The sequence below is a fragment of the Culex quinquefasciatus genome, chromosome 3 (genome assembly GCF_015732765.1).
Source record: "Culex quinquefasciatus strain JHB chromosome 3, VPISU_Cqui_1.0_pri_paternal, whole genome shotgun sequence".
Classification (NCBI taxonomy): domain Eukaryota; kingdom Metazoa; phylum Arthropoda; class Insecta; order Diptera; family Culicidae; genus Culex; species Culex quinquefasciatus.
The window spans coordinates 197,439,871-197,451,621 of NC_051863.1; the positions used below are offsets into that span (position 1 = coordinate 197,439,871).

The window sequence follows — 11,751 nt, forward strand, 5'->3', positions numbered from 1 at the left end:
TTGCAAATTCGATTTTACACCGAAAAATGAAGTTGAAAAATTTTGGCGACCAATGTTCGATTTTGTGACAAAATCTGTATTGATTCAAAAAATCATAACACGGTCAAAGATTTTTTGCCCATTCTGGAAATTTCTGAAAAGTTGGCATTTTATGTCCTCTAAAACATACCTAAAACTTTGCCGAAGACACCAAATCGATCAAAAAATTCCTTCAAAAGATACAATTTTTTGAATTTTCATACATCATTTTTACATGGACAGCTGCGAAATTTGTATGGAAAATTATATGGACAAACTAATGATGCAAAATGGCTTCTTTGGGCATACCGAAGGCACCAAAAAAGTTTCAGTCGGACTAAAAAATACAAAAAAAAATCGAATGACCGAAATCCTAGCGAACTGCTCATATTGTAAACGCATTATGACATTTGAAATCATATTTTTTGTTGAATTATTTTGAATTTTTAATTGCTTATAATTTATATTTTTTTCATTTTTTTTTATTATTTATAAATTTTTTAATTTGAGTTATACATTTCTGAATTTTTAAGTATTTGCATGAATATTTCAAGCTTTTTTTTATTGATTTTTTCTCCAAGAACTACACGCATGATTTAATCGTGATGCTATTTGAAATGTTGACGTCGATTTGCCATTTTCGATCAGCATCACGATTCCAGGTAATTAAAACGCCAATTTGTTATGCTCGACCAAAAATTTACTTTAAATAATATTTAACTCACTTTACACAAACACTTATCAACTAGCACCAGTCTTCTTTTTCCGTCCCGCCGCTGCAGTGGAACCGCTGTTATTTTGGGCGGATCGGAACGCAATGCACCGTTTATCCAGAAAGGCAATCATTTCCTGGTAAATATAAAGGAATGATTAAATCTTAATATTAACTAAGAAATTAATCAAACTCACGTTGCTATCGTACCGCAGTCCAATCTCCTTCAGGTGACCAACGATCGCGTCCAGGTCGAGCGGTTCGTACCGGAGGATCCGCTGCCGAAGGGTCGAGTTCGCCTTAACCATGTTGTAGAAGGCAATGTGCAGCGGGACCGAACACCAAAAGGTCTAAGTTTGAAAAAACCAAATTAATATTTTTTTTTTATTTCTACTGTTGAAACAATCCAACCTTCTTGCGGGGCTTCACCGCCAGCACGTACGGCTCATCGTCCATAATCTCCGGAACAAAGGCATCCCTCCGTTCCACCAACAACGGACCTTCTCCGATGACCGCCACCGGCGGCGTTGTTGTTTTCTTCAATTCTTCCCGTTCGTTGACCTGCGACGATGAGTTCACCGCTCGGGGCAATTCCTCCTCTATTGTTTCGTCGTCCTCAACCAGCTCCACCAGCGGATTCAGCTGATCGTAGATGTGGTTCAACATCTTGACGGCCTTCGCCCGGCTCAGCTGCTTCAGCCCGTACTTGAACAGCTCGCGTTCCAGCATCGGAGAACTCAGCGCATCGTAATCCGGTCGCGGATCGACGTTGTCCAGGCGAATTTCACACTGCACCGACGTCGGCGCCGGTTCCTCCATAACCGCCTTGAACCGATCCTGAAACGGTGCCTTCGCTGGCCGAGCAAGCAAGGCCGAGTCGGATTTAGTACGGTGGATTTTGGGGTCCTTTTGACGGGTTTCCTGCTCGAGCTGGGTGCACGTTTGCTTGGCCTGGTTCAGGATCTTTTCGATCTCGCTGTCCAGCTGGTCTGACGAGATAACTGGTTGAGTTGCGGCGGGAGGATCCTCAGGGACGACTTCTTCAACCGCCTGCTCGGACGCGGATTCATCTGAAAAGTCCGGAACTTCGTAGTGCTCGATAAAGTCGTCGAGTTTATTATCACAGCTGGGACGACTGACTGTAGGCACCGGCGGCAGGTTGAACTTTTCAATAAGACCGTCCAGAAAAGCGAGCGTGTTGTCCGCTTTGTGAAAGCTGGAACCGCCGTCCGATTGACGCTTGTTGAAACTTTCCAGATCAAAATACTGCTTCGTCGCGTTTGGATCTTCCCCGGGGACATCTTCTTGCGGTAATTCCGGAGACGCATTGTAGCCCAACGTATAGTCCCGTCGAATCGAGTAGTTGACTTCTTCGTCCGAAATGACCAGCACTTCGTCCTCGTCACCCGTCGATTGATCCTCAGCTTCATCCTCCTCAACCTCAACCTCGATCGTCTCCACATCCCCTTTCTCGATCTCGCTCAACCGACTCTGCAGGGCCAGCGCGTGAAACGACAGATCCTTGGCCGGAGCGGGAAAAAGTCTCGGTTCCTTCTCGCCCCGCTCACCAACATTGGACGGTTCCGTCGAGGAGCGTCGTTTTAGTTGGTGGAATCGATCGACGGAATTGCTATCGCCGGAACTCAGTGTGATCACCGTGGAAAAGTCATCGTGCGGCACGGCGACATCGTCTTCTTCTCGCATGGCTTCGGCGATGGACTCGAGCGGGTTAGGGTCGACGGCAGCAGGTTTGGAAGAGGTGGACATCTTCACTGGCGAAGAAAGAGAGTTGGTGAGAAAAAAAAGACATTGTTCTTAAGACTGGACTTTTAATGGGCACGTGGGTAGTGACCATAACCTCAAAATGTGGTTATTTTTGTTTTGCTTTGTATTTTTCCGTTTGAAATTTAAAAAAACCTTTTCGATGCAAACTAGACCTCATTAAAAAAAAAAGAAAAGCAAAATCTTACATCTTTAAATAAAACCGATTTGGCCATTTTGGTCATTTCGACCGTTCGGTCATTTTGATCGATTTGGCCATTTTGGTCAATTTGACCGAGTTGGCCATTTTAGTAATTTTGACCATTATGGAAATTTTGACCATTTTGGACATTCTGACCGATTTGGCCATTTTGGGCAATTTGGTCATTTTGACCATTTCAGTCAGTCATTTTGACAATTTCGGTAATTTTGACCGATTTTGCCATTTTGGTCATTTTGACCATTTCGGTCATTTTTACCGATTCGGTCATTTTGACCGATTTGGCCATTTTGGCAAATTTGATCATTTCGGTATTTTGACCGATTTGGCCATTTAAGTCATTTTGGCCATTTTGGTCAATTTGATAGATTTGGCCATTTTGGTCATTTTGACCATTTCGGTAATTTTGATCGATTTGGCCATTTTAGGCAATTTGGTAATTTTGACCATTTTGGTAATTTTGACCATTCAGTCATTTTGATCGATTTGGCCATTTTGGGCAATTTGATCATTTTAGTCACTTTGACCATTTCGGTAATTTTGACCGATTTGACCATTTTGGTCAATTTGATCATTTTGACCATTTTGGTCATTTTTGTCATTTTGACCGATTTGGCCATTTTAGGCAATTTGGTCATTTTGACCATTTTGGTAATTTTGACCATTTAGTCATTTTGACCGATTTGGCCATTTTGGTCATTCTAACCGATTTGACCATTTCTGTCATTTTAACCGATTTGATCAATTTGATCGATTTGGCCATTTTGGTCATTTCGGTCATTTTGACCATTTCGGAAATTTTGACCGATTTGACCATTTTGGTCAATTTGGTCATTTTGACCGAAATGGGTCATTTTGACCCATTTCGACATTTTGGCAAATTCGACCATTTCGGTATTTTGACCGATTTGGCCATTTTGGTCATTTTGACCATTTCGGTCATTTTGACCGATTTGGTCATTTTGACCGATTTAGCCATTTTGACCATTTTGACCGATTTAGCCATTTTGGGCAATTTGGTCAAATTGACCGATTTGGCCATTTTGACCATTTCGGTCATTTTGACCGTTCGGTCATTTTTGGTAATTCTGACCGATTTGACCATTTCGGTCAATTTGACCGAGTTGGCCATTTTGGTAACTTTGACCATTTTGGTAATTTTGACCATTTTGGTCATTCTGACCGATTTGGCCATTTTGGTCATTTTGACCATTTCGGTCATTTTGACCGTTCGGTCATTTTGACCGATTTGGCCATTTTGGTCATTTTGGTCATTCTGACCGATTTGACCATTTCGGTCATTTTGACCGATTTGATCATTTTAGTCAATTTTAGCATTTTGGTAATTTTAGCATTTTGGTAATTTTGACCATTTTGGTAATTTTGACCATTTTGATCATTCTGACCGATTTGACCATTTCGGTCATTTTGACCGATTTGATCATTTTGGTCAATTTGACCGATTTGACCATTTTGGTCATTCTAACCGATTTGACCATTTCTGTCATTTTAACCGATTTGATCAATTTGACCGATTTGGCCATTTTGGTCATTTTGGTCATTCTGACCGATTTGACCATTTCTGTCATTTTAACCGATTTGATCAATTTGACCGATTTGACCATTTCGGTCATTTTGACCGATTTGACCATTTAGTCATTTTGACCGATTTGGCCATTTTGGTCATTCTAACCGATTTGACCATTTCTGTCATTTTAACCGATTTGATCAATTTGACCGATTTGGCCATTTTGGTCATTTTGGTCATTCTGACCGATTTGACCATTTCGGTCATTTTGACCGATTTGATCATTTTAGTCAATTTGAGCATTTTGGTAATTTTGACCATTTTGGTAATTTTGACCATTTTGATCATTCTGACCGATTTGACCATTTCGGTCATTTTGACCGATTTGATCATTTTGGTCAATTTGACCGATTTGACCATTTTGGTCATTCTAACCGATTTGACCATTTCTGTCATTTTAACCGATTTGATCAATTTGACCGATTTGGCCATTTTGGTCATTTTGGTCATTCTGACCGATTTGACCATTTCGGTCATTTTGACCGATTTGATCATTTTGGTCAATTTGACCGATTTGACCATTTTGGTCATTCTAACCGATTTGACCATTTCTGTCATTTTAACCGATTTGATCAATTTGACCGATTTGACCATTTCGGTCATTTTGACCGATTTGACCATTTAGTCATTTTGACCGATTTGGCCATTTTGGTCATTCTAACCGATTTGACCATTTCTGTCATTTTAACCGATTTGATCAATTTGACCGATTTGGCCATTTTGGTCATTTTGGTCATTCTGACCGATTTGACCATTTCGGTCATTTTGACCGATTTGATCATTTTAGTCAATTTGAGCATTTTGGTAATTTTGACCATTTTGGTAATTTTGACCATTTTGATCATTCTGACCGATTTGACCATTTCGGTCATTTTGACCGATTTGATCATTTTGGTCAATTTGACCGAGTTGGCCATTTTGGTAACTTTGACCATTTTGGTAATTTTGACCATTTTGGTCATTCTGACCGATTTGGCCATTTTGGTCATTTTGACCATTTCGGTCATTTTGACCGTTCGGTTATTTTGACCGATTTGGCAATTTTGGTCATTCTGACCGATTTGACCATTTCGGTCATTTTGACCGATTTGATCATTTTAGTCAATTTGAGCATTTTGGTAATTTTGACCATTTTGGTAATTTTGACCATTTTGATCATTCTGACCGATTTGACCATTTCGGTCATTTTGACCGATTTGATCATTTTGGTCAATTTGACCGATTTGACCATTTTGGTCATTCTAACCGATTTGACCATTTCTGTCATTTTAACCGATTTGATCAATTTGACCGATTTGGCCATTTTGGTCATTTTGGTCATTCTGACCGATTTGACCATTTCGGTCATTTTGACCGATTTGATCATTTTGGTCAATTTGACCGATTTGACCATTTTGGTCATTCTAACCGATTTGACCATTTCTGTCATTTTAACCGATTTGATCAATTTGACCGATTTGACCATTTCGGTCATTTTGACCGATTTGACCATTTGGCCATTTTGGTCATTCTAACCGATTTGACCATTTCTGTCATTTTAACCGATTTGATCAATTTGACCGATTTGGCCATTTTGGTCATTTTGGTCATTCTGACCGATTTGACCATTTCGGTCATTTTGACCGATTTGATCATTTTAGTCAATTTGAGCATTTTGGTAATTTTGACCATTTTGGTAATTTTGACCATTTTGATCATTCTGACCGATTTGACCATTTCGGTCATTTTGACCGATTTGACCATTTCGGTCAATTTGACCGAGTTGGCCATTTTGGTAACTTTGACCATTTTGGTAATTTTGACCATTTTGGTCATTCTGACCGATTTGGCCATTTTGGTCATTTTGACCATTTCGGTCATTTTGACCGTTCGGTTATTTTGACCGATTTGGCAATTTTGGTCATTCTGACCGATTTGACCATTTCGGTCATTTTGACCGATTTGATCATTTTAGTCAATTTGAGCATTTTGGTAATTTTGACCATTTTGGTAATTTTGACCATTTTGATCATTCTGACCGATTTGACCATTTCGGTCATTTTGACCGATTTGATCATTTTGGTCAATTTGACCGATTTGACCATTTTGGTCAATTTGATCATTTGGACCATTTTGGTCATTTTGACCATGTTGGTCATTTTGACCATTCTGACCGATTTGGTCATTCTGACCGATTTGGCCATTTTGGTTAATTCGACCATTTCGGTATTTTGACCGATTTGGCCAAGATTTGGCCATTTTGGTCATTTTAGTCATTTTGACCATTTCGGTCATTTTGACCGATTTGGCCATTTTGATCATTTCGGTCATTTTGACCATTTCGGTCAGTTTGACCGATTTGATGAATTTGACTGATTGGGCCAATTCCGTCATTTTGACCGACATGAAATTTGAAAAATATTTGCAACGGCCTTAATGCAAAAAAAAAAAATTGCGAGACAACATTTTTTGATGGATCAACTATGGTCCCATTGGAACGAGCTGTCAAGTAGGACCGCGGGATTAATTTTTCAAAATTGATTTTAAAATCCATTTTAAACTCGTACAAAGGGTCATAGTACTCAGAAAAATAAGCTTTATCGCTGTAAACAATAATATCAGCAATCTAAGCTTCATTTTAGGACCCAATTTGACCGATTTGGCCATTTTGGTAAATTTTACCATTTCGGTATTTTTACTGATTTGGCTATTTTGGTCATTCTGACCATTTCGGTCATTTTGACCGATTTGGCCATTTTGGTCATTTTTGTTATTTAAGTCTTTTTGGTGTTTTGGTCAATTTTGAAAATGTACGCAATTTTTACAATTTTGGCAATTTTGATAAGTTTGACGACGCAACAAATTTGGAAATTTTTGACAATTTTGATAACTTTTTAATTTTTTTACAATTAAGACAGTTTTTAAATTTTGAAAAATCTAACATTTTTGACTTTACGTACCAATTTTTCAACTTTGTACAATTTTGTCAATTTTGACATTTTGTAAACTTTGAAAATTCTGATAATTTTGTCAGTTTTGACAAATTCAACAATTCTGATAATTTTGACATTTTTTTTTCAATTTGTCAAAGTTGTCTTTTATTTTAATTTTGGCAATTTTCACAAATTTTATAATTTTATATTTTTGTCATTTTTGTCAATGATGACATTTTTGACAGTTTTTACGATTTCAATAATGTTGACAATTTTGACAAATTTGGCAATTTTTAATTTTGGCAATTTTGAAAATTCAGACATATTTTAAAATGTTGACAAATTTATCAATTTTATTTTTTTACAATTTTGACATGTTTGACAAACATTGGAAATTCTGTCAATTTTTCAAAACAAAGATTTCAAAATATTCCGGAATAAATAAATCTTCAAAAATATATTTGAAATTCGTTTTTATTATATTGATTTTATAGCACATATTTAGATCTTTCAATATTTTTAATAGTTCAAGTGACCTCCATTTCCTGAAAAATCCACCAAACTTCCTGAAATCCCAACCACACTAATTACCTTCATCACTGGAGTACATGTCGCAGTCCACGATCGGTTCGGACACGTCCGCCGGATCAAAATCCTCAAACATGTTGTCCGAACTGGTGCACAAAGCCTCCTCCTCCGGTGGCGGTGGCACCGACGTCGAAGGCAACACCTGCTCAACTTTTTCGTCAGCGGCCACTTCCTCCGGCGCGGTCAGAAACACTCCTTCCTCTTCACCCTCTTCCGAATCGAACAGCTCCGGCGAACTCGCAGACGGTTGAGCAAACACTGGAAGCGGTGTCGTGGAAGCGAAACGACCATCACTTCATCGTCGTCCGAAGTCTCTTTCTCGGTGAGAGGCGCTGCTTCCGGTATCACTTCCGCTTCAGCCTCGATAGTTTCTGGAACTTCCTCGGAAATGACCATAACTTTGTCGTCTTCCGGTTCCACTTCAGCTTTACTCGACCGTTTCCGGAATCGAAAGTCGCAATTCGTCGTTGTTCGCAACGCGAACCGGAAGTGGAACTTCATTTTTATACTTTTCTCGATACTCGTCTGGGACGGTGTCCATATCCAGCAGGGCATCTTCTGGATCTTGAAGTACTTCTGACAGGTTCGGATCGGGCACTTCCGGTGGCGCTGGAGGTTCGACTTCCGGAACGGTTCGTGTCCGCTCTGGGGTGCGTTCTCGACCCGGAATCGCGTGCCAATCTTTCAACAGGCAGCCGGCCTTGGCCGGGTGCGGTTCCATCAGCCCTTCGACGAAGTATTCCGGAATGGCGCCTTCGCCAAGGCTCGGATTTTCGTTCATCCAGAATACGTCACTGCCGTATGTTCGAGCGTCCAGCTGGACGACTCCGGAGTCTTTTAGTACCACGTGAAGATCTTCCCGGAGCAGTCGTTCCGCGCCACGCTCCATGAATGCCACAATGTCCTCCGGAGTCCGCCGGATCAGCATCGTCTTCCGTCGCGTCTTTCCTCTCCGACCGGTTTTCGGTCCCGGAGGCGTCCCAAACAGGGCGTTCAAATCTTGGTCCGCGTAGTTGCCCTTGCACTTGAACCCGTACTGCTCCAGCGTGATTCGGATGCCCTGGAGGCGGCGTTCCTGCAGCGTCGATTCGCTGGCACTGCTGCCGACCTCGGGTTGTTGCGAATCGCTGATGTCTTCGGCGACGCCGTGCTGCTCGGACAGTGACCGGGACATGGCGATGGCTAGCTGCAGCTGTTCCGGGTCCATCTGTTCCGCGCGGGAGTGTTCCACCATGAGTTCGTTGAGCAGCAGTTCGTCATTGTCCTGATACTTTTGGAACGCCTTCCGGATGTCCTGGGAGGATTTGCGGGGGGCGCGAGGCTTCCTCGTTGTAACCTTTCGTTGCACTTTTGTTTTCGCCTTTGGCGCAGTTGACTCTTTCTTGACCGGTTCAAAGTCATCTTCGGAGACTTTGAAGAATTTACTGATCATTCCGGAACCGCCTTCGGGAGGTTTCCGCGGCAGTTTTGGCAACCGAAGGATTGGTGAGTCGGGAGACTTTTCACGCGAATCTAGCCGAGTGCGCTTGAGCAACATCTCGTCCGGTTCCGGTTCGCTGTCGACGAGATCGATCACTTCCGGTAGCGGGGCGGGAGGTTCTTTTGGACTTTCCCTAGAAATGAAAATCAATCTCTTAGTTTTAAAACACTTTTTTATTCGTAACAACAAGACTAGCGCAAGTAAGTAATATGTATCTAATGCAAATTACCCATGTTCCTGTGACACTTCCGGCTTGCTGGCACCGGAAGTGGAAGGTTTAAACAGTCTCAGCTTGGCGTACTTGACCTTCCCACTGGCGGCCATCGTTACTTCTCGCTGCGATCGATCCGTTCCTCTTCGAGCAACTTCCGGATGGTGTCCCTCGCTTTGGCGCCACCAAGCTGAATCGCATCAAGTTCCGGCGATCAATTTCCTCCTCGGTTTGCTCGTAAAAATCTCGTTTCATGCGCTGCTTCAACTCGTCCCCGCCGATGTACCGGTAGATCGAGCTGAAAGGTGACAACCCTTATTCAAAATGACCATAAAATTAACAACGACAACAAACTCACTAATAAACGGCAAAGGTGGCCGAACCGATGGCCAGAACCGCCCAAGCGAACCGGTTGCGCGTACTGCTGATGACCGTGCCTTGCGTTCGACGTGGCTTCCACTTGCTCGTGTCGACTCCGCCCATTCCCGAAAGCACTCCGACGCGCGCGACGATCCCGACCGCGACCTTTGAACCTGGTTCACAACACAAACCGATAATAACAACGGTACAATCCGGAACACGACCGGCGCGCGACAAGAAATTACGTGATCGCGGCACAATCAACAATCAAAACAAATCGCTGTCAAAAAGCACGGTTGCCAGGTTGTCACATTAATTTCTGTATTTCTAAGGATCAAAATCTGTAGGAACAAGGGTAGAAGGAACAAAAATCTGTATAAGAAATTCATCAAAAAAGATTCAAATCTTTTATAAATTTTAAGAATCCCGTCTAAAAATGAACCAGGCTAAATCTTTGCGGAAATCTCTTGTGTAAAGTACGGAGCTTTTTTTAGAAACCCAAAGTTTTATCTTTTAAAAGATACGGCAAATAAATATTTAAAATATTTTTTAATGTGATTTTTCAACTCTTATAAGGTCAATACGCACCTCCTAAAAAAGGGGTCAAGTAATGGAACAGTAGAACAACGGAGAGGGAACCTTTTCTTGGAGCTTTTCTTCATCCTGTCCCAGTTTACTCAATCCGAATTCTGAAACGGAATCTAATTAGAATCGTATATAAATTCCGTTTCAAACGCAACAACCGGTTCCGTGTTCGAACCAGTTGTTGCGTTTGAAACGGAATTTGTATACGATTCTAATTAGATTCCGTTTCAAAATTTAGATTGATTTGACTGGGGTCTCTGCTTGCTTTCGCTGCCAGTGCTGCCCATTTGATTTTTTTCTTGCCCGGTTCCTTCCAAAATGCGTATACCGCTAAGTACGGTACGAGATCGGAAGGAATGCAGTCAAGAAAATTGCGTATTCTTTTCGTAACAACTCCTTCAATTCTCAAGTTCTTATAAATTTATAAATTCAAATATTCCTAAATTCTAAAATTCGTTCCTTCTCAAATTTCTCAAATCTGAAATTCTCAAATTCTAAAACTCTAAAATTGCAAAGTTCTTAAATTCTTAAATTTCTTTTAAAAAAATTATTTTTGAATGTACCAGAAATGTACAAATCTTAAGTTGTTTTTAAAAGGTCCAATAAACCAAATTTTCCCCTGACTCAAGGCGGTTTCAAAATACTAAAAGCGATATACATACTTCGGAAGAAACCGGTCAAGAAAAAAATAAAATGGGCAGCAGCGGCAGCTAAAGCAAGCCAGAGAGGGTGAAGAAAAGTCCCAAGAAATCACTCCCTCTCCTTTGTTCTGCTGTTCGTAAAGCCATTTCTTGACCCCTTTCCTTCCGATCAGCGTACTAGCCTAAAAAAGCTAAAACTTGGTTTATTGGACCTTTTTTAAAAAAAACTCCAGAAATTCTTAATAGCTGTTATCCTTGCCACCATCTTCGATAAGAAAATATATATATATATTAAGTTAGGAACTATAATTTTGAGAATTTAGAAATTGGAATATTTTTTGGAATTATAATTTCTATGTTTTTTTTTGTAGCATTGCCAAATAGATTAAAAATTTTAAACATATAATTTTAAACCTTCGTTTTTTTTTAATTTTTGAAATTGTTAATTGGAATTTCCATTTGATTTGATCATTTTATTTTTTTAAGCTTTGAATTTGTGATTTATCGTTTTTTACACGCATATTTGCATTTTAAAATTTCTAAATCTCTGATTAATTTGGAATTCAACTTGATTTTTTTTACATTGTTCTTTGGCACATCCTTTACTGGGAAAGACTGAAAATTTGATTTGTTTTAGCAAAAATAACAAAAAGGTGTCAGAGGTACCCAGTCACG

The 11,751-nt window shown here is 40.4% G+C and overlaps 1 protein-coding gene across 1 annotated transcript; it reads right to left on the reverse strand.

The window, feature by feature from the left end:
- Positions 1–696: 696 nt before the first annotated feature.
- On the reverse strand, positions 697–9,736 carry LOC6031130 (structure-specific endonuclease subunit SLX4). Its single transcript, XM_001841922.2, has 6 exons — positions 9,509–9,736; positions 8,231–9,412; positions 7,803–8,095; positions 1,142–2,502; positions 928–1,080; positions 697–867 (listed from the first exon to the last, which is right to left on the reverse strand). The coding sequence occupies exons 1-6, from the start codon at positions 9,601–9,603 to the stop codon at positions 760–762; spliced, it is 3,192 nt and encodes a 1,063-aa protein (XP_001841974.2). The 5' UTR covers positions 9,604–9,736; the 3' UTR covers positions 697–759.
- Between the last annotated feature and the right edge of the window lie 2,015 nt (positions 9,737–11,751).